At 44.0% G+C, this 24,049-nt stretch overlaps 1 protein-coding gene across 1 annotated transcript in view; it reads left to right on the top strand.

Moving 5' to 3' along the window:
• Window positions 1–24,049, top strand: part of EML6 (EMAP like 6) — a 198,419-nt gene that overhangs the window by 157,870 nt on the left and 16,500 nt on the right. The window contains exons 28-33 of the mRNA XM_040429747.1: window positions 4,966–5,044; window positions 5,645–5,774; window positions 6,706–6,804; window positions 18,408–18,581; window positions 21,487–21,695; window positions 23,661–23,818. Of these exons, the coding sequence (XP_040285681.1) occupies window positions 4,966–5,044; window positions 5,645–5,774; window positions 6,706–6,804; window positions 18,408–18,581; window positions 21,487–21,695; window positions 23,661–23,818 (849 nt within the window). The remainder of the gene's footprint in view (window positions 1–4,965; window positions 5,045–5,644; window positions 5,775–6,705; window positions 6,805–18,407; window positions 18,582–21,486; window positions 21,696–23,660; window positions 23,819–24,049) is intronic.

Here is a 24,049-nt window from a genome sequence, read left to right on the forward strand (position 1 = left end):
ACATTTAATGCAGAGGCGGCAGAAATATAACTTTAAAGATCTACCAAAAACAGAGACGTCCACATGTTGCAGAATTTGCCTCCAGATTTGAGGGTGGAAAATCCACAGTAGTAGTGAAGTTGATGATAATTAAAGGGGTTCTCCGGGCTATAGATACTGATGACATATCCCCAGGATAGGTCATCAATAACAGATCCGTGGGGGTCCCACTGATCAGCTGTTTCAGACTGCTGCAGCGCCGGGTACCTGCTGTTTATGGAGTGGAAGCAGAAGTTTCCATACAATGTGTAATTTCCACCGCCAGTATACTGAAGCTCAGCTCCCGTTGAATGAGTGCAGTACCACAGCACGGCCACTACACAGTGTGTGGCGCTGTCTGCCTCCAGCTCTGTGCAATAGCTCCTCGTGCTGCAGCAGCTTGAAACAGATGATCGTGGGGGGTGCCAGATGTCGGACCCCCATTGATCTGATAATATTGATGACCTATCCTGAGAATAGGTCAGCAGTATCTGTAGCCAACCTCTTTAAGAAATCACACCCACACTTCGTAGTGAAATATCCTTTTCTAATTTGACTCGCAGTTCGGATTTTAAATCTGTAGATTTAATTCCTGGCAATGCCGAGGATGAAATCTGCAACAAACTCCACATATAAAATATACAGATTTTGCCCAGATTAGCTATGAAATGTTGGCAAAATCTGACAAAACAGATTTTTTTCCTTCCCACGTGGAGGTACTCTAATGGATAAAGATGATAACTTTTTATGTTCTTCTCAGTTGGGTATACTTTTTAGAAAACTAATATTTGTCTAATATGCACCAGTGATATGGCAGATGCAGTAAAACCAAGGATCTATAAATGTCCGTAAAGTGTTAAACTAATGGGCAGGGGCTGCATAGATAGCAGAAAGCCCCGGTGACAGCTCCCCCTTCGTTATAGGGCTCGTTAGTCATTCTAGTGTTCAGCATCCAACTGTTCAGTGACTTAAAGGGGTTATCCCACGAATTAAAAAAAATGTCTGGAGTAATTCACCCCCAGTATTTTAACAATATCAGTGCAAAATAAATGCTGCTCTCCGGTGTAATTTTCAGCTTTTTTGTCTTTTTTCATTCACATTATCTGGAGGACTCCTCTCTTTTATGGGAGTGGGCAGCAGCTTATCAAGCTTGTGCCAACCGAGAAGTGCATTGTATTCAGCTCCTGTTAGGCCCTTTCTCCCCTGCATAGAAATAGTCCCTCACCCGCAGCACCGGTAATACATAGCTCTGTGATGTGCAATGCCATCTCCTTCTCCACTGTCTAGAGAGACATTGCTTCACTATGGGATCACTACCAGGAGAAGGATAAACAGCAGGGAGCGCTACTAGAGAGGAAAACGTAATGTACATAAAAACCTTTACAATATTTTATTGTATGTATATTGTAATAATACTTATTCGAAATGTCCTATTCATTGCACAGTCATACTTATTCATGGGATAACCCCTTTAAGGCATGCCCTAGTGATGTGCTGTAACTTGATAAAATGCTGGCTACCTGTATTTGCCACTAGAGGGAGTTGCATACAGATTCCTACTGCTAGTATTGACTTCAGGTAGAGTTATAAAACTTTAGCTCCCCCTAATGGTGGCTGCAACTAACCAACATTTTATCTGTACACCTGCGTGGAGGCAAATTCTGTAGGAATACTGAGCTCCCTTTTAGAAAACCTAAATATAGAAACAAACGAGCACAAGTAACACGCCCTGGTGTAAAACCCTCAGCACAAAAGACTATCGCTCACCAGAGATGGTTGTACAGAGACAGTTGAAGGCATCTATCCTCTCAGTTGTAGAAAGGCTGCTGCTCACTGACGGTGGTCTCCTCAGTTAAGTGATAACAAGGTTAAACTAGATGAAACAGGGTCTTGGGGCGCTGCCATAAAATTAGTAAAGGGTTAATTAAACATACACTGCCTGTCCAAAAAAAAAAAGGTCGCCACCAAAAAAAAAAAAGGTCACACATTCTAATATTTTGTTGGACCGCCTTTATCTTTGATTACGGCACGCATTCGCTGTGGCATTGTTTCGATAAGCTTCTGCAATGTCACAAGATTTATTTCCATCCAGTGTTGCATCAATTTTTCACCAAAATCTTGCATTGATGATGGTAGAGTCTGACTGCTGCGCAAAGCCTTCTCCAGCACATCCCAAAGATTCTCAATGGGGTTAAGGTCTGGACTCTGTGGTGGCCAATCCATGTGTGAAAATGATGTCTCATGCTCCCTGAACCGCTCTTTCACAATTTGAGCCCGATTAATCCTGGCATTGTCATCTTGGAATATGCCCGTGCCATCAGGGAAGAACAAATCCATTGATGGAATAACCTGGTCATTCAGTATGTTCAGGTAGTCAGCTGACCTCATTCTTGGAGCACATACTGTTGCTGAACCTAGACCTGACCAACTGCAGCAACCCCAGATCATAGCACTGCCCCCACAGGCTTGTACAGTAGGCACTTCATCTGCTTCTCTTCTTACCCTGATGCACCCATCACTCTGGAACAGGGTAAATCTGGACTCATCAGACCACATGACCTTCTTCCATTGCTCCAGAGTCCAATCTTTATGCTCCCTAGCAAATTGAAGCCTTTTTTTCTGGTTTGCCTCACTGATTAGTGGTTTTCTTACGGCTACACAGCTGTTCAGTCCCAATCCCTTGAGTTCCCTCAAGGAGTTTTACTGTTGTTTTTCTTCGATTTTATTTCACTAAACGTTTAAGTGATCGCCGATCACGATCATTCAGGATTTTTTTTCCCGCCACATTTCTTCCTCGAATACGATGGGTCCCCACTATCCTTCCAATTTTTAATAATGCGTTGGACATCTCTTAACCCAATTTTAGTAGTTTCTGCAATCTTCTTAGATGTTTTCTCTGCTTGATGCATGCCAATGATTTGACCCTTCTCAAACAGACTAACATCTTTTCCACGACCACGAGATGTGTCTTTCGACATGGTTGTTTAAGAAATGAAAAGCAACTCATTGCACCAGTTGGGGTTAAATAACTTATTGCCAGCTGAAAGATAATCGCCCATGCAGTAATTATCCAATAGGAGGCTCATAACTATTTGCTTAGTTAAATCCAGGTGGCGACATTTTTTCTGGACAGGCAGTGTATATAGATAAATGCAACATGTTTTAGAAAATCTGAGCTTAAAACCCTATAAAATACAATATATTAGGATATTATGCTATTAATTTTGGACATTTCTAGATCAAATATACTGAAATTACAGGAACATCTTACAACAACGTATTCCCTAGGCACAAGATAGGGAACAATTGTCTGATCGGCAGGGGTCTGACCTTTGGTTGGGCTCGTCCACCACTCCATTCAACTATATGGGACTGCCGGAGATACCCAAGTACAAGTGCTCTTGCAGCCCCATAGAGTGGATGGGACTGGTGGACACCACCATGCGGACACCAGTTGTCGTGGGACAACCCCTTAAAGATGATGGGGCATCCTCTAGACCAGGGATGGGCAAACTGCAGCTCTCCAGCTGTTGTAAAACTACAAATCCCATCATGCCCTGCTGTAGGCTGATAGCTGTAGGCAGACTGGGCATACTGAGAGTTGTAGTTTTACAACAGCTGGAGCTGTTTAACATCACAAGTATCGCAAATGGTGCTGCTGGTGGGTGATATTGGCATTCACTATACAAGTGTTGCTCATTAATACCACGTCTTTGGGCTTCACCTCCTGAGGGAAGCCATGAGTGTCTGCAGCTGTGGAGTAAATCCGCAAAGCAGGATGTATTGTGACGCTAATTTCCCAAGTGCTGCAGAAAGAGCTGGTAGACGGAATCAGTGGACGACACTTCTCACTCCAGTTTGGGGTGGCAGTATGATTATGTCCACTGGTTTTCAAACCGCAATCCGAAGTCAGTTTCGGTACAGAGGTCGGTACCAAAGCCAACTACAGATTGCTGTTTTAAAATGCTTTTCAAGTTGTACAATCGAATGCCGAATTCCCTCACTGAAGTCTCGTGTGACTTCGGACTTGATTGGTTGCTATAGACAACAGAACTCGTTTTTCTGTTAGACCCTATTGGGCAGTCTGAACAAGCAGAGGACCCTGTATCCTTAAAGTAAGTCTGTCACCAGGAAGTTCCCTCTTAAGCCAGGCGCAATGCCTTGTAGGGCTAGCTCCGCTGAATGTAATGATGCCTTTCACATAGTGATATGTTGCTTCATTCTGCAGAAAAAATACTTTTAATCTATATAAAAATGAGCAGTCAAGTGCACTGAGGGCGGGCCCAAGCCACTCTGTGCACCCTTGCTTCTTCTGCCAGTAGGGCCTGTTTCGTGCATAGTCATCTCGCCTGACCCTGTCAAGTGTCTGCAGAGGAAGCAGTAGGAGCAGCGGTGCACAGAGCGGCTTGATCCCGTGCTTGGTGCACTTAACCGTTCATTTGCACATGAATTAAAAGTACTTTCTCTCCAGAATGAAGTAGCGGATCGCCAAGTGAAGGGGATCATTACATTCAGCTGAGATTGACTTTGCTTGGTTTACCCGTGAATGTCCTGGCGACAGACTCCCTTTTAAAGGCGTTTTCGGGGACTTTTAACATCGGTAGAACAGGGTGCTGTGTCCTCTTCTCTGTTTAAATGGGCACAGCTGGTCAAGTGAATAGGACGAGTTGCCTATGTATACAGTGAGGGGGACACAGCACTGGCAGGAGAACTGTAGCCCCTTTATTGTGCTTATTGGGGTGGGCAGTGCAGGGCGTTGTATTTCTGCTATATAAGTTATAAAACACATAAGCGCATTTCTTCCATGTGAAGTGCACACATTGTTTGATGTAGGGGCGACCGCTCCACTTAAGTTTATAAAAGTAGGATGGAATAATAGGAATAAATGAAGCCTCGCCCTCGTTTGCTATAAATCTTCTGATGAGCCTCCCATTTGCATGTTTGCAGACCATCGGTTAGCCGAGCGGCTCCTCAGCCAGAAAAGCTGCAGAAGAATAACATCAATAAGAAAAAGAAAACCATTGAGGTAACTATATAATGCCTTTCTGGTTTAAAGGGGTTTTCTAAGAGTACAATATTAATAACCTGTCGTCAGGATAGGTCATCAATATCAGATCGCCGATTAACTGTTTGAAAAGGTTGCAGCACTCAGACCAGCGCTGCGGCCTCCTCACAGCATTCGAACGACAGCGCCACACATTGTATAGTGGCTGTAGCTTGGTATTGCAGCTCAGGCCGTTCACATGGCACATAGGCCACATGACTGATGAATGTGACGTCACTGGCCTAAAAAGAGACTGCTTACTAAAGCACTGTGGCCTCTTCAAACAGCTGATTATGGAGCACCAGGGGCGTCACCGGAGTGGTGCTCGAACCGCAAAAGCCAACCTCCTGGTGCTCAAATAGTTAATTTGCATAATTGTAAAAGTTCATTTTTCTCTGCAACGATGCCACCGACAGACATAAGACAGGTATCATTTTAATCAGCGTCATCAACCATACCAGGTGTGCAGGGTAGGGTTGATCCAGGTGACAGAGCCGCTTTAAGCCCTAATTCCCCTCCAGTATCTTGCCCTGTCATGTGCAGAGTCCTGATTTCAGTGCACCCCTGTGTTCTCTGTTGCAGGAGCTCTCTTTGGAACATGTATTTGGATACCGAGGCTTTGATTGTCGTAACAACCTCCATTACCTCAATGATGGTGCAGACATCATCTATCACACAGCAGCCGCTGCCATCGTCCAGAGCCTTTCTGCAGGTACGGTTATTTCTTGCTGCCCATAATGTAGTAAGGGAAGATATTTTCTACCTTGTGAGCAGTAGATGACAGCTTATAACTGTGATCAGAGGTTGCTGTTTCACCCTGGGACACCCTTTTCAGACAGTTCTTTGTACACACTTTTCCTAGCCTGGGTGGTCTACATTCTGGATAGGAGAACTTTGTTTCCCACTAGTGCCACGCCAAGGTAAGCACGGTAGGCAGTGGTTACCTACCATTAAAAAGTCCACTGATAGCAGGAGGGCCCAGTACTAGTTGACTACTCCCTCCACAGTTGTAGGGGCTGTACCTATGTACGTATATTCTTAAATGGGTTCTTCAGGCCTTGGAAACATTCTCCATCTTCGTCCAGAAACAAGGCCACACATGTCTGATATTGTAGCTCATCCCTATTCATTTGAACAGGGCTGAGATTCAATGCGAGGCATAGTCCATGGGAGACAGTGCTTTTTCCTTATCCTGGAGAACCCATCCTATGACATTTAAGAAGGGAAATGACAACTACTCTAATCCCAGTTTTGTTATAAGGTTAAACACGAGTTAAAGGGTTCTCCTTGTTTTGGTAAAAATCCTCCTGTGTGCTGACCTCTGGAGAGAAGATAGTCTGCTCAGTACTTATCACTCCATCGTGCTGCTATCTCCACTGTGCTGGCATGACCACTGGCATTGGATGTGGGCTCTTCTGCTCAGGTCCCAACCAGATGTCTTTTCTGAGTCTTCCTGTTCAGCTGTATGTACAGTACAGAAACACATCCAGTCAGGACCGGGTAAGTACTGAGTAGTCCTTCACAGAAGGATTTTCACCAAAGTCTAGAGAAGCTACAAACTAAACTACAAACATTGCCATGTCTCTTATTTCTTCCTGTGGTTTTTATATATGGTAACATGTTATTTTATTGGTTCAAAATAGGAAGTCAGAGCTTTTATCTGGAGCACACGGATGATATACTTTGCCTGACTGTCAATCAACACCCAAAATACAAGAACGTTGTAGCAACTGGACAAATCGGTAAGAAATACAAATACGCCAAGGTCACCCGAGGCTCAGACAATACTGCAGAGCAAACGTTTGTATCATAACCAGTTATGTACGGAGACTGTTCTAGTAACCCTTGCAGTACGATGATATCACATATGTCCCTTTTGAAGACAGCATTAAATGAAAATAAAAAAGGTGATAAAACTGAGATGCCTCACGCCAAGACTGATGGCCTGTCCACAAGTTAAGGTCCTTGTCCTTTTATGTTATAGCAGAATGAATGAGAACTACTAGTTTGTAGATCCAGAGTGTTTCTGAGAAGGTCATCATGATGCCAAGATTTGTTGTTGGTCTTCACCACTTTTAAACCATGGTATGCTGGCTTTAGCGGAAACAATTTTGACCTAAAAGTCCAGCTAAATGCAATGCTTGGGAAAGTAAGATATTTGTCTCTAATCAATACTTAATTCTATAATGAAGGGGCTTTGATGTCCTATTTCCATTACTCTGACCCAACATTCTCCTCCACGTTGTTTCTCCTCTCCTCTCTCTCTAGTGCCACCTATAGATTGCTACCCTTTAAGTCAGCGGCAGATCCACTAAAGAGCTGCAGATAAGAGTTGGCTCAGAACTTGCAAGCGTATCATGGTGTCAAAGTGGTGTCTTGGATTTGTCATCCTGCCAGTGGCCAGTGCCTCCTCTTCATTATGTCACGACCAACTCATATTGTTTACTAATGGGTAAACTGTGTAATTTCAGCCAAGTCTGAGACACCCATGGTTTGGCTGATATCCCTAGTCAAGTTTCAATGCTCTCTTCTAGTGGATCGGAAATTGACTTACAGGGTACATACCTATAGGTGGAACTAGAGAGGCCTTTTTCTTCCCACTGGAGAGAGCTAATCTGCATACTTTTTTCCCCAGGGAGCATTGCACATAAGACTTCCTACCAGTGGCATAGCGTGGGTTGCCAGCATCGGGGGCAAGCCAAGTATTGCGCCCGACCCCCCCACCAACCTGTGACCACGCCCCTTTTTACAGATAATGTAGTAGATATCACCTGCAGTCCTACGTAACACCACAGATAACACTCATCCAGTGACGTGTCTTTGATGTAGATGTTCTCTTTCCTCATCTTCTCCTTTCAGACCAGACCGCCATTTTTCAGCCATTTCTCATCTCTGCAGTTTGACAAAAAAAATCTTAGTTTACTACTTTTCCATCATACTCCCATCTTCTAGACAAATCATCCTACCATCCCCAATACTGTGCCTGCCGTGCTCCCCAATATTACACTGCAGAAACAGATAAACCCCCTGATAATAGCAGTACCATGCAGATAGTGCCCTTCAATAATTATTGGCACACAGTGCCCTAAAATAACTGCGCCCAGCAAATAGTGCCCCTGACACTAATAGTGTAAACATAACGTCCCCCAAAAATAATTGTGGTCAGCTGATACTGTGCCAAGCTGCCCCCACAGTAATAGTGCTCCCAAAAGTCCCACCAATAGGAATAATTCTCTGCTAGAGCACACATGGTAGTAATAGTGCTCCTACAGTGCCCCCAACATGTCCCCACTGTGCCCCAGAAGTAATAATGCTCCCATAGTGCTCATACTAGTAATCATGTTCCCCCTAAACCCCCAGTAGTAATAAAGCCCACCATAATGCCCACCAGTAGTAATAATTCTCCTTATAATGTGCCAGTGCAAAAAAAAAAACTTTTAATGCCCCCAGTTGAGCTAATGTCACCATAGTGCCCCCATAATGTGCCAGTATAAAATACCCCATAGTGCTCCTCTCCCCCTTCCTCTTAGTGCCCCCCATAATGTACCAGTATAAAATGCCCCATATGTAGTGCCCCAGTAGATGCCCTCAGTTTCCCCCATATTTTGCAAGTATAAAATACCCCTTCTTACTGCCCCCGTAGATGACCCCATAGTACTCCTCTCTCCCCTTCCCCATAGTACCCACCATAATGTGCCCCAGTATAAAAAGCCCCTATACAGAGCCCCCCCATATAAAATACCTCTTCTTGGTGGCCTCAGTAGATGCCCCCAAAGTGCCAGTAAGTAGTGCCACCCAATAATGTGCCAGTAAAAGATGCCCCTACAGTGCCCCCCAATAATGTGCCAGTAAGTTGTGCCCCCATAGATGCCCCCCAATAATGTGCCAGTAAGATGTGCCCCCATAGATGCTCCCCAATAATGTGCCAGTGAGAAGTGCCTCACATAGATGGCCCCCCCAATCATGTGCCAGTAAGAAGTTCCGCCCATAGATGACCCCCCAATCATGTGCCAGTAACAAGTGCCCCCCAATCATGTGCCAGTAACAAGTGCCCTCCATACATGGCCCCCCAATCATGTGCCAGTAGCCAGTATTGTACCATATAAAAAATAAACAGTTATATTTACCTCCATGGCAGCGATGCGATGCAGGCCTCTTCCGGCCTGTGTCCCGCGCTGTACGGCTCAGGCGGCGCGATGACGTCCTCGCGCCGCCTGCACCGGCATCTGATAGGCTGCACTAGGCCTGCAGCCTATCAGAGGAACGGGGAAGGGAGACGCCTCTCTCTCCCCTGCCCCACAGCACATCCATCTGTATCGCTGTCCTGAGGACGGCGATACGGATGACTATGGGGATGAGCGCTTCCACAATGGAAGTGCTCATCTCCCTGTGACCTGCCGCTGCCCCCACTTGTGAGCAGGGCCGCGCCGCCTGGGGCGATCGCCTCACTTTGCCTAATTGGTGGTGCGGCACCCCCTAAAATTTTGCACCTGGGGCAACGTCCCCCCCCCCACACTACGCCACTGCTTCCTATGTTAACTGGATGTCCCTAAGGAGGACCAATACCTCTGAGAATAACATTCTAAGCAAATACATGTTGACCTTTCTTTAGAAAGATGTACCAGAAATGTCCACAGGACCTCACAGGCTCCACCAACATTTTCTTGTGACTGGACTTGCTTCTATGCCTGATGGTTCTCTTCTTTTGGTTTAATGTTGCATGTTATAAAATAAGATCCTGCAAGACATCGGGAATTCATGTAGCTATCTCAGATGAGTACACAACTACGCACATAGGTTTAACTTGCCTTTTGCATCCTCTTCCCATTACCCACTTCACATCTCTGCCAGATGCAAGAGCAGCAAAGTTAAGATCCACTATCATACACAGTAATACATGAAAGTTGCACTTGGCTTAAGTCTATATTCCTTCTGGAGATTTCCTCCCTTTGTTGACAGAATACAGTACCTCAAAGGGGCTTTACAGCCTGTTAAAACATGGCTACTTTCTTCCAAAAATGGCACCGCACCTGTCCATGAGTTGTGTCTGGCATTGCAGCTCAGCTCTATTGAAGTAAATGGGCATGAGCTGCAATACCACAAGCAACCTGTGGATTGGTGTGGCACTTTTTGAAAGAAAACAGCCATGTTTTTGTCATCTTGCACAAACCTTTTAACAGGAACCTGTACTCTTTAAATTGGCTCCCATGATTCAGCTGATTGGTAAATCCTTTGGAATTTCTATAAATATAGTTTTTTAGTATGCAGATGATGCAGGGAGTCTGTCAGCAGTTCTGACTATGCCAAACTGTTGACAGTAGTGCAAGGTAGGGGTTGAGGAGAAGAGAACAAACATACTATTCTTGGATGGTTTTACTCATCAGGAGTAGTGAGAATATGAAGTTTTATTCTGCCAGATTCTGCTATTCTACTAGTGTCCAGACTGCAGCTTCATTATAAAGTGCTCTCTGCAATGAGCTGCTCCGCCTCCTGGGCACTTGCAGAATCTGGAAGAATAAAACTTCATATTCTCATTATTCCTAATAAGAAAAGCTACACAAAAGATATGTTTGTACTGCTCAGCCCAGCCCCTACCTAGTGCTGTCAGCATATTCAAAACTGCTGATGGATTCCCTGAATCTTGACACTTAGGGACTGATTTATCATCTCCCTGTGCATGATTTCTGGCATGTAAAAAGTAGCAAACCTCGTGTCTGCAACTTTTTAGATGCCGTTGAACAAAATATTGTCGTAAGTGGCATTTTTACACCATCCTCACCACTTTTTTGAAAGGGGTTGTGGTGAAGTAGCGGGTGTGGCCAGCAAATTTTCATTTTCGCAAATTTTCTGGTGCAGATGAAGACAGAAATCTTCGGCAGCTCCGAGCTGCCACAGATTTCTGTTTAGGCGCAAGGACTGCTAGAGGATGTGCCTAATATATGACGAGGTGTGCGCCATATCATAAATTAAGCGCATCCTCCAGCAGCACAAGGGGTGTCAAGATCCGTGTACAACACTGGTCAACGATAAATTTCCACCTTACTGCGTTAACTACACAGTGACAGCAAACATTGGCATTGCTTGTGTTAAAGGGATTCTGTCATCTCGTTTTAGCCTATAGTGATGCGGACACGCGTGGCTAGATCGCCGCTAGCATGTCCTCAATATACCTGTCCCATAGCGTTGTGTCCTTTTATTGTGTTTAAAAAATTATTTTATAGATATGTAAATGACCCTGGTAAGGACCCCAAGGGGCTGTACTAACCTTCTTGGTGCCCAGCCACGCCCACCTGTGAAGGAGCCCAGCACCGCCTGCGTCCTCCGAATCTCCTCCTTGCTCACAGTTAGATTGCCGTAATCTCGCGATGCGCGTGCTCGCACATGCGCAGTGCCGGTATAGTGTTCCTTTCCTGTGCTGGCATCAGCCTTTAGGGAAGGAACTGCGCATGCACGAGCTGGCGCATCGCGAGATTACGGCAATCTAACTGTGAGCAAAGAGGAGATTCGGAGGACGCAGGCGGTGCTGGGCTCCTTCACAGGGGGCGTGGCTGGGCACCAAGAAGGTTAGTACAGCCCCTTGGGCTCCTTACCAGGGTCATTTACATATCTATAAAATAATTTTTTAAACACAATAAAAGGACACAACGCTATGGGACAGGTATATTGCGGACATGCTAGCGGCGATCTAGCCGTGCATGTCCGCAGCTCTGCAAGCTAAAACGAGGGGACAGAATCCCTTTAAAGAGTCACTCTTTCACACAATTTCATTTCATTAAATAGAGAATGCTGTAACTAGCAAATTTCTAAATCACTTCATTTAACCCCTTAAGGACGCAGGGCGTATCGGTACGCCCTATTTCCCGAGTCCTTAAGGACTCAGGGCGTACCGGTACGTCCTAACTTGAAATCAGTATTCCGGCGCCCGAGGGGTTAAACGGAACGGGATTTCGGCTGAAATCCTTCAGCCGGCATCCTGTGACAACGCCAGGGGGGGTCATGTGACCCCCCCGTGTCGGCGATCGCAGCAAACCGCAGGTCAATTCAGACCTGCGGTTTGCTGCGCTTTTTGCAGTTTCTGATGCCCGCGGTCCCTGACCGCGGGGATCAGAAACTTTTGAGTGCCTATAATCTATATTTTTCACCCCCCCCTGCACCCCTGCACGATTTTATGCCGGCGGGTGGTGGGGGGGGGGGGGGGGTGTCGCATGCGGTGGGGGCGTTGCGGGAGGCGGGCGGTGCGGCAGGCGGGATCGCGATCCCCCGCCCGCCTCCCCATGAACGATCGTTGGCTTCTAGTGGTTATACCAGGGTGCCAGCACATTGCTGGCACCCTGGTATAAACGGCTGACATCTGTGCAGATGTCAGCCGTTTAACCCTTTCCATACCGCGGTCCGTACGGACCGCTGTATGGAAAAAGTTAACTGTCGTCGGTCAGGGAGCTCCCTCCCTCTCCATCGGGGGGCTGCTGTGCCTTTGCAGCCCCCCGATGGAGAGGGAGAGAGCCCCCAGAGAGCCCCCCTCAGCCCCGTGCTTACCCTTCCCCGTCTGCGAAGTTCTGAGCAGACGGGGAGGGTTCCCATGGCAACAGGACGCCTGCTCAGGCGTCCTGCTGTCCATGGTGCTGAACAGATCTGTGCTAAAAGCACAGATCTGTTCAGTGTAAGTAAAATACAGTACAGAACAATATATATTGTTCTGTACTGTATTATACAGACATCAGACCCACTGGATCTTCCAGAACCAAGTGGGTCTGGGTCAAAAAAAAAGTGAAAAAAAGTGAAAAAAGTTAAGATAAAAAAAAAACATTCATCACTGAATAAAAATTAAAAAAATTAAATACACTACACATATTAGGTATCGCCGCGTCCGTAACGACCTGATCTATAAAACGGTCATGTTACTTTCCCCGCACGGTGAACGCCATAAAAATAAAAAAATAAAAACTATGAGAAAATTAAAATTTTGCCCACCTTACTTCCCAAAAAAGGTAATAAAAGTGATCAAAAAAGTCATATGTACGCCAAAATAGTACCAATCAAACCGTCATCTCATCCCGCAAAAATCATACCCTACCCAAGATAATCGCCCAAAAACTGAAAAAACTATGGCTCTCAGACTAAAGAAACACTAAAACATGATTTTTTTTGTTTCAAAAATGAAATCATTGTGTAAAACTTACATAAATAAAAATAAAGTATACATATTAGGTATCGCCGCGTCCGTATCAACCGGCTCTATAAGAATATCACATGATCTAACCCCTCAGGTGACCACCGTAAAAAATAAAAAATAAAAACGGTGTAAAAAAAGCCATTTTTTGTCATCTTACGTCACAAAAAGTGTAATAACAAGCGATCAAAAAGTCATATGCACCCCAAAATAGTGCCAATTAAACCGTCATCTCATCCCGCAAAAAATGAGACCCTACTCAAGATAATCGCCCAAAAACTGAAAAAACTATGGCTCTTAGACTATGGAGACACTAAAACTTTTTTTGGTTTTAAAAAGGAAGTTATTGTATAAAACTTATATAAATAAAAAAAATTGTATACATATTAGTTATCACCGCGTCCGTGACAACCTGCTCTATAAAATTACCACATGATCTAACCTGTCAGATGAATGTTGTAAATAACAAAAAAAAAAAAAAAGTGCCAAAAAAGCTATTTCTTGTTACCTTGCCGCACAAAAAGTGTAATATAGAGCAACCAAAAATCATATGTACCCTAAACTAGTACCAACAAAGCTGCCACCTTATTCCGTACTTTCTAAAATGGGGTCACTTTTTTGGAGTTTCCACTCTAGGGGTGCATCAGGGGGGCTTCAAATGGGACATGGTGTCAAAAAAACCAGTCCAGCAAAACCTGCCTTCCAAAAACCGTATGGCATTCCTTTCCTTCTGCGCCCTGCCGTGTGCCCGTACAGCGGTTTACGAACACATATTAGGTGTTTCTGTAAACTACAGAATCAGGGCCATAAATAATGAGTTTTGTTTGGCTGTTAACCCTTGCTTTGTTACTGGAAAAAAAATATTAAAATGGAAAATCTGCCAAAAAAGTGAAATTTTGAAATTGTATCTCTATTTTCCATTAAATCTTGTGCAACACCTAAAGGGTTAACAAAGTTTGTAAAATCAGTTTTGAATACCTTGAGGGGTGTAGTTTCTTAGATGGGGTCACTTTTATGGAGTTTCTACTCTAGGGGTGCATCAGGGGGGGCTTCAAATGGGACATGGTGTCAAAAAAACAGTCCAGCAAAATCTGGCTTCCAAAAACCAAACGGCGCACCTTTCACTCTACGCCCCGCTGTGTGGCCGTACAGTAGTTTACGGCCACATATGGGGTGTTTCTGTAAACGGCAGAGTCAGGGCAATAAAGATACAGTCTTGTTTGGCTGTTAACCCTTGCTTTGTTAGTGGAAAAAATGGGTTAAAATGGAAAATTAGGCAAAAAAATGAAATTCTCAAATTTCATCCCCATTTGCCAATAACTCTTGTGCAACACCTAAAGGGTTAACAAAGTTTGTAAAATCAGTTTTGAATACCTTGAGGGGTGTAGTTTCTTAGATGGGATCACTTTTATGGAGTTTCTACTCTAGGGGTGCATCAGGGGGCTTCAAATGGGACATGGTGTCAAAAAAACAGTCCAGCAAAATCAGCCCTCCAAAAACCAAACGGCGCACCTTTCCCTCTACGCCCTACTGTGTGCCCGTACAGTAGTTTACGGCCACATATGGGGTGTTTCTGTAAACGGCAGAGTCAGGGCAATAAAGATACAGTCTTGTTTAGCTGTTAACCCTTGCTTTGTTAGTGGAAAAAATGGGTTAAAATGGAAAATTAGGCAAAAAAATGAAATTCTCAAATTTCATCCCCATTTGCCAATAACTCTTGTGCAATACCTAAAGGGTTAACGAAGCTTGTAAAATCAGTTTTGAATACCTTGAGGGGTGTAGTTTATAGAATGGGGTCATTTTTGGGCGGTTTCTATTATGTATGCCTCGCAAAGTGACTTCAGACCTGTAGTGGTCCCTAAAAATTTGTTTTTTGTAAATTTCTGAAAAATTTCAAGATTTGCTTCTAAACTTCTAAGCCTTATAACATCCCCAAAAAATAAAATATCAATCCCAAAATGCTACAAACATGAAGTAGACATATGGGGAATGTAAAGTCATCAAAATTTTTGGGGGTATTACTATGTATTACAGAAGTAGAGAAACTGAAACTTTGAAATTTTGCAAATTTTTCAAAATTTTTGGTAAATATGGTATTTTTTTATGCAAAAAAATTTACTTTTTTGACCCAATTTTAGCAGTGTCATGAAGTACAATATGTGACGAAAAAACAATCTCAGAACGGCCTGGATAAGTCAAAGCGTTTTAAAGTTATCAGCACTTAAAGTGACACTGGTCAGATTTGCAAAAAATGGCCAAGTCCTTAAGGTGAAATAGGGCTGAGTCCTTAAGGGGTTAAAAAAATATGCCTGCATCCACCTGAAAAAAAAAAGCTGTAAAGGCCACTCGGGGTCTCACTTCCATGACATTTGCAGTCCACTACCAGTTGTCAGGCAAGATCTGTCACCATTAACAGAGACAGTAGACGGCTCATAGGAAGTAAGGGCATGTAAGAGCCTGATAAAACAACTGCTCCTACACAACTTTTGAAGATTATAGGAGCATGCTGCGTGTATGTAAGCGTGATTTCCTCCTCCCTATCTGTTCTGTGGGCTCCGATGCTGAAAACAAACATAGTGGAAAGTAAGGGAAAAGACGTCAAAGCAGTACAGTGCTGGCAGATTCCACAGAAGGGAGACACCCCCTGCTTGTGAGAGAAATGCATGTAGCTGTGCAGCTGAAAAAGGGCATAATATGGCTGAAAGAGACATTAGAGAAGCCCACAAAAAAAAAACCTGTTCTTTCACAGTTATGATTGTACAAAGAAGCACGGCCATTATGCAAACTTTATTTTTTTTTTAACTCAGGTATACTTTAAAGTTTGCTGCCACTGCTTATATAGTGTGTTGTGACAAGTTAGTGATTGCTATCTCTGTATACTTAAAACTGCCTGTTGCTGTAACTGTTGAGGCATGATGAGGCTTTGTTTCAGTCGCCTATTCTATACACCAGGTAGAGGGAGAATATTTGACACATTACTGAGCATATCACATTATTTTACTTTTTAGATATATAAATATTTACTTCTGTGGCCATATAACATGATAAAAGCCGTACTAAACATTAAATCTATGGCAATGTCAGGGACAAGCTGTGGTCCTCATAATGATTACTATTTGATGCAGTGTTAAGGCCGATGCCATTATATACTAAACAATAGTTCTATATTTATTTCTTTTCCAATCATTCCCATACTTAAACATTTTGTTTTAGCATGCCCCTGATGCTGATTTATCTTGCCTCAGCATTAGCAATATTACTTCTTTAAGTTGTTGGTAGCCCTGACGCTTCCCCATTTGCCATTGCTCTCACAACGCAGGCGAAAATGCTGAATATTCAGGTAAGGCATACCCCCGACTTTCATGTGTGTCGCTTTAGGTCCTCTCCGGTCCAGTCATCATGTCTGTTCCTTTACTGGGCTCAGATACATTATCAGCCATGATCCAGTTTTTGCATGGCTACCTCCATCCCTCTCATATCTTTTAGCCATTCTCCATAAATCACAGTACTCCTGTTATCACAAGCTTCTAGTACGTAACCTTAGCTTTGCATAGTACATTTTTGAATTGTAGATGTTGTTTTAGTATGCGTTTATATGTTGTATACAAATTGTACTTGTCTGTGTAGGTCTACATTCACTCCTGGAAATTCCTCTATAGCTATTTTAATTTACTGGCTTCTTCTAGAATAAAAAAGATCAAGTAACTATAATTTCATGTGTTGTACATTTCTGTCAAGATGTTATAATCCTTTTCATCCTTTCCGTAGTTACATCTGTCTTTAGAGTGCTGAGTGACAGTCAATATGGCCACCATGGGATTAGAGGGGCATTCCAGGACTTAGACATTGATAACCTATCCACCATATAGGTCATCAATATCAGATCGGTACGGGTCCATCACACGGCACCCCTACTGATCAGCTGGGCAGCTGCCAGGACCATAAACTATACAGTGGATGGAAGGCTCCATCCACTGTGTAGTTTACAGTGCCAGCATACTGGCACTGAGCTGTATGAACTGTAGTACCTCAGTATGGCCACCACACAGTGGATGGAGCCTTCTACTCCTGGCAACTTTAATTATAGAGTTTTTGATGGATGTTGCAAATAGCCGATCATGGTGGTGCCAGGTTGCAGAGCCCCACCATTGTGTTTTTGATGATGCATCCATTCTATTACTACATATTCCATCCTTTAAAGGGGTTTTCCGAGATTTTATAACTGATGACCTATCCTCTGGATAGGTCATTAGTATCTCATCGGTGGGGGTCTGACACCTGGGACCCCTGCCAATCAGCTGTTTGAGAAGGTAATGGTGCTCACAGTAGCACTGCAGCCTTGTCTCAGTTCATGAAGTACAGCTCTGTACATTGTATAGTGGCTGTGTTTGGTATTGCAGCTCAACCCCATTCAATTCAATGGGGCTGATCTGCACCAAGGCGATATGACCGATGAACGTGACATCGCATATGGCCTAGGCAAAGCTGCGAGGATGTGTGTTAAAATATTTATATATATATATATATATATATATATATATATATATATATATTTTATTATTAGTTGTCACTCAGCTTTCCTAGAAACAGAAGAAACTAAGGAATCTCAGAATAAAATTGACAAATGGTGACAACTGAAAGAATCAGATTTACAGAAGATTTTTTTTACTTAAAGTGAATCTCCACCTTTTAGTATCATGTTGTTTTAGATCCAAATATCTGTGCTGACTGATCTCATAACTTCATTTGTCTTTATAGTAGTTGTAGCAGAGATTTTTTGATACAGAGTTCCAAATTCCCTGCCTATAACTGGGTTTAAAAGATGATGGCTGCCAACAGTCACCACTAGAGGGAGCTTGCATACTGTCTTATTGAGTTCAATGTATAACAATGTGCAGTTAGCTCCGAAACGCCCTCTAGTGGTGGCTGCAGGTTGCCAGCATGTTAAGTTTTAAATGCATGACTGTAACATTGGATTCAGAGCTGTTAGAACTCTGAAGAACAGACTACTGGATAGGTGAATTGTGTTCAAGGGTGGAATTTCACTTTAAGGGGCATATGCTCTTCAACCTCGAGCATCTGCAGAATGTACATAATGCAGGAGCGTGAACTTATCACAGAGACAACACATTTGGTCTTAAACACTTGATTACGGATTCTTTCTTTTCAATGCAGGCGCTACTCCCTCCATTCATATCTGGGATGTTATGAGCAAGCATACTCTGTCCATACTGCGGTGCTTTCACGCTAAGGGAGTTGCATACATCAATTTTAGTGCAACAGGAAAGTTGTTGGTGTCTGTAGGTGTTGATCCAGAAAATACCATAACGGTGTGGCGATGGCAGGAAGGTTGGTATAGCATTTTGCAGTATGTTTTCTTATTTGTATATCTCTATATTCGTATACTTCATGTGTGCAAGGTGTGGAGCCAGATGGACTGCAGTTTGTGTCCTCAATATGAACCAGTGTCACAGTCCATGTGACTCCGTGAGACAGTATGCATCTAGGGGGTTAATACGGCACTTCATGCAGTAGAGCATGGTGTCATTGTCTTTTCTCACAGATCTCCATGTGGCACACTATAGACCAGGGGTGCACAACGTTTCCTGGTTGGGGGCCACATTGCCAGACTGAACCAATGACTAGGGCCGAAATTTAAATTTAAAGGTGTATTAACAACTGAAATATTGTACTTATGGCATATTGAACACACATTATATACCATTAATGTCTAGTTACACTTCCAGGACTCCCATCTAATGGGAGAAATACATGAAAAATACATGTGAGCAGCCACAAGACATAGACATACATGTCTGTTACCAGATGGTTGGGGGCCACACAGAATGGTATCAAGGGCCGCATGTGGCCCCCGGGCCGCAGGTTGTGCACCCCTGCTATAGACCCATAGCACATTATACACCTTGTATTTGTGATCCCAACAGTCCCCAAGAGCTGAAACTCTAGAAACAAAAATATGACATGCAGAGGTGCACCTAGCCTTTCTGCTGCCTGAGGCGAAAACGTAATCTAACCCCTTTTCCCACAATGAAAGCGCTCATTGTCCATGGCCCTTCCGCTGATCCCCTCTTGCCCCTACCTGGATCGGCTCACCTGGCCTCATTGGTGGTGCACCCCGATGACTTGTCTCTTCATGTCCCTTGTGTTCTTTTCTGTAATCATATCACCTCCTAACTATGCCACCTATAGGCTCGGCCGTCTGTGACCGCTGGAAAGTCCACACTTGATTTCCTGTCGTATCATACAATATATCACACAATATAATTATTTCTAAGAAGGGCCACATGAAGAGACACATTTGTAACCATATAACGATGTCACACACTGTATTATCCCACGGTCACATACTGACACTAAGCTGCCGCAGCGCTCTTACATTTTGTTGGTTTTATACCACATGTGGAGCTTTATATTGATGAAGAGTATCTCCAGTATTGTGGCCTTTTATCCATATACAGTATGAAATCAATGGGGTCAGGGGCCAGGCAAAGCGTCGAAACAGCCAATACTGAGCACTACTGAGTGTTTATAAGGTCAGAGAGCAGAGATAAGGACCCTGAGGAAAGAGGGAGAAAATCCAGAGGCTGCTACTAGAGCATCTCAGCTCCGTACAGAGAAAAGGACTCCATATTTTTAATAAAGACCAATTTAAAAAAAAGATCTTTACCTACTAATGAGTACAATGCAATAATAAAAAAAATGCCACTTCTGTGTTCTGTGAGATGTTACGTCACTTTTTATAAGCCGTCCCCCAACTGGAGTAAGATTGCGCCTATTTCTGTGACATTTAAAAAAAGTTGCAGTTGATAAATCTGGCATACACCTAATTAGCATGGCTTAGGCTACTTTCACACTTGCAGCAGAGTGATCCGGCAAGCAGTTCCGTCGCCGGAACTGCCTGCCGAATCAGGCAATCTGCATGCAAACGGACAGCATTTGTAGACGGATCCGGATGCGGATCCGTCTCACAAATGCATTGCAAGAACGGATCCCTTTCTCCGTTTGTCATACGGACAAACTGATCCGTTTCTATTTTAATTTTTTTTGCGCATGCAAGGACGGAACCGGCATTCCGGTACTTTTAATGCCGGATCCGGCACTAATACATTTCAATGTAAATTAATGCCGGATCCGACATTCCGGCAACTGATCGGGAATTTGATCTGATGACATCCTGATGCATCCTGAACGGATTGCTCTCCATTCAGAATGCATGGGAATATACCTGATCAGTTCTTTTCTGGTATGACGGAACTCAACACCGGAAAAGAAAAACGGTAGTGTGAAAGTACCCTTACCATAGCCACTTTTCCACCCGCTTTTTAAAAGTGACGAGAGTGGCAAAAACATGGCATGCGCTAAAAATCGCAACCTTTCTGGGGCAAACTTTGAAGCCATAGACACCTAACCCACTGTGGGGGGCATTTATCATGACAGTTATATTTGAAGCCACTTATGATTGAGTCTATGTGGGGATATTTTTCTCCAAATTTATCAAACGTCGCACAGTGTACATAACTTTGTACTGCCAAAGACTGTACACCTGCAGATTGACTACCAAAGATTTGGACCCTAGGTATGCGCAGTGCCCCAACAGATCCATCGTGCTGACGTGGGAGACGCTTACTACTGTCTAGTCAGTGGACATGCTCATATGTGCAAGTCCTACACACCAGCCGCACATTATATGTAAAATCTGCAGGTTATGCATAAGGTTATACTAGCAGTGCCGCCATGACCGTTCTGGGACTTCTTTACTAATAGACACAGGGGCTCATTTATTAACAGATCTACGCCACTTTTGTGATGTATATCAGTCACAGACCTTGTCACACTCCATTCTGCCACAAAATCTGTGACTTTTCCCCACTTGCCCCACTTTTCCAACAGGTCGAGAAAATGGGGTGCGGTTTGGGCATGTCAGCCGTTCCGTCTCATTCATCGTTTTCTACGCCAGCTTTTTGCAAGGGAGCTGGTATAGATTAAAGTTTGTCGCATGGCCTGCCGGATGAAGCGCCAAAGTTATGTGGAGGCCTGCACTACCACATAACTTTGGCGCTTCGTCCAGCACTACAGAGAGACTTTGCCGGTCTTAATAAGTGAGCCCCATAGTGCAAAAATATAGATTAACTTTTTCACCGATTCTTTGCGATTTGTAACAAATGCAGAAGTGTACTTGGACTCCTGGGCAGAACACGGCATAGCACATTATGACGTGTATTATTCTTCGCAGGTTCTAAGGTCGCCAGTAAAGCAAATCACGTGGATCGGATATTTGTGGCAGAGTTTCGTCCAGACTCGGACACGCAATTTGTATCTGTTGGAGTAAAACACATTAAGTTCTGGACTCTGGCTGGGAGCGCTTTACTCTATAAGAAAGGGATTGTCGGATCTGTGGACAATGCCAAAATGCAGACAATGCTCTCCGTTGCCTTTGGGGCTGTAAGTTTCACACTGTTGTACATTTTTATAAAAGAGTCTTATAGATTATTTTCAATTTTTTCTTGTCTAGGAAAATTTTGCAGCAGTTGAATTGTTATATATAATTTTGGTTAAAATTGCACTGTACCTGTCTGTGTAGCAACCTTATATTTGCACTGTCATCTCACTTAACCAATTATTGTTTCTCGACTTTTCTAAAGGCCTCATACAAATAAGTGTATTTTGAACCTGCCAATTAAGGCGGGTTCGGGCACCAGTCTAAGGCTACTTTCACACTAGCGTTCTCCTGTCCGCTCGTGAGCTCCGTTTGAAGGGGCTCACGAGCGGAGCAGAACGCTTCCGTCCAGCCCTGATGCAGTCTGAATGGATGCGGATCCGCTCAGACTGCATCAGTCTGGCGGCGTTCAGCCTCCGCTCCGCTCGCCTCCGCACGGCCAGGCGGACAGCTGAACGCTGCTTGCAGCGTTCGGGTGTCCGCCTGGCCGTGCGGAGGCGTGCGGATCCGTCCAGACTTACAATGTAAGTCAATAGGAACGGATCCGCTTGAAGATGACACCATATGGCTCAATCTTCAAGCGGATCCGTCCCCCATTGACTTTACATTGAAAGTCTGAACGGATCCGCTCAGGCTACTTTCGCACGTAGAAATTTTTCTAAGTTATTAATGCAGACGGATCCGTACTGAACGGAGCCTCCGTCTGCATTAATATGATCGGATCCGTTCAGAACGGATCCGATCAAGCGCAAGTGTGAAAGTAGCCTAATGTGTATGGAGAGCTGCCGACTCTCCCCCAACAGATGATGTCAGGGGAGAGAAGGATCGGGCGAGGTTAAAATTTGTATTATTTATAATACATAGACCGGCGTCTCATGCTCCTTAGGGTAAAGGTCCAATAGGTTAAGAAACTGTGAGCCAACAAGTAGCAACTCAGTTCTCTTAGCAATACTATATATCAAAGCTGTTTAGCTTGGAGAGGACTGCTCACACTGGGTACAATTGTAACAGACTCTGATTTGCATTGTACATTGAATAAAGCTGTTGCTCCATCAGAAACCCTTCATCCATATGTCCTAATAGGGGCTGGTCAGTTGAATGGGTACCATGTAATAATACAGTGCACACAGTATGCAGCTTCCCCGCAATCAGCTGTTGTGTCTGTTGCCAGACCTGGGTCGATAAGATCATCACAATTAAGCCTTCATTTAGAAGAGGGGTTGTCTTAAGGCCTCCATATACATTATACCATTGTCAATCAAATCCTCCATTTTTGGCAGTGCCAGCCAACAGTGTATGGGGAACCCTCAACTCTCCCCCGAAATCAGCTTTGATTTTAAACGCCCGATCCCTTTGTTATCCCAGGAGATAATCCACCTCCAGAAGTGTCTGAGAGCAGCTTTCTTACCTCTTCCCATTGAAAACACATGCATGCTCGGCCAAACCGACCATGTAAGTGTATGGGGGAGTCAGGAGGGATTGCTGTCGGTCGAATGGAGTTGTATGGGCACCTTTAATGGGATAATCTTATCATAATGCCAGCAGAAGAAATATTTCGGTAGATTTGTGTCTGTATTGTTAGGTGCACAAGCTATGTTATAGGTTTGTGACATATGAGTGATCACAAAACTTAATTTCCAATATGGTGAAAGTGGAATTTTCCTTTTCTGGAAGATTTAAATGGATTGTCCACCCTTTATTAAGTGATATCCTCAGAATAGGCCATCACCAGCGGATCTGCGGTGGTCCGACGCCCCGTCCCCACGCCAATCAGCTGTTCGGCAATACCTCTGGCGCTGGAAGCAGACAGCTCTGTCTACTTTGTAGTGAACGGAGCTCATCATCGGACAGCTGCTCCCATTGACAACCCCTTTAACTTGTATACTGATCTGCTACTGAAGCCACTGTTGTCAGCCCTGGAAGCATTTCTGCCATATCTTAGAAAAGGTGTACATTTGCAATCGTTGCAGAATAGCCTCACCTTCACCGGTGCCATAAATGGAGATGTCTACGTCTGGAAAGATCACTTTCTAATCCGACTGGTGGCTAAAGCACACTCAGGCCCCGTCTTCACAATGTATACAACGCTACGTGATGGACTCATTGTAACTGGTGGAAAGGAACGCCCGTAAGTATAACGTACACTGTGTAGGAACCAAGATGAATAGGAAGGCCTGTTTTACTTTATGAAATGGATGTGTCTATCAAATTCATTACAAGTCAAGGGGTTGTCCTAGTTTAACTAAATAAAGAAATAGTCTAACTGCAGTAACTGTGATAAGATAACCCATAGTCACCTGTTAAATCCCCCGCTGCTCTGATGATATACCGTACATCCATGTGCAGCCAGTCACTGGCT

The sequence above is a fragment of the Bufo bufo genome, chromosome 4 (genome assembly GCF_905171765.1).
Source record: "Bufo bufo chromosome 4, aBufBuf1.1, whole genome shotgun sequence".
In the NCBI taxonomy this organism is placed as follows: domain Eukaryota; kingdom Metazoa; phylum Chordata; class Amphibia; order Anura; family Bufonidae; genus Bufo; species Bufo bufo.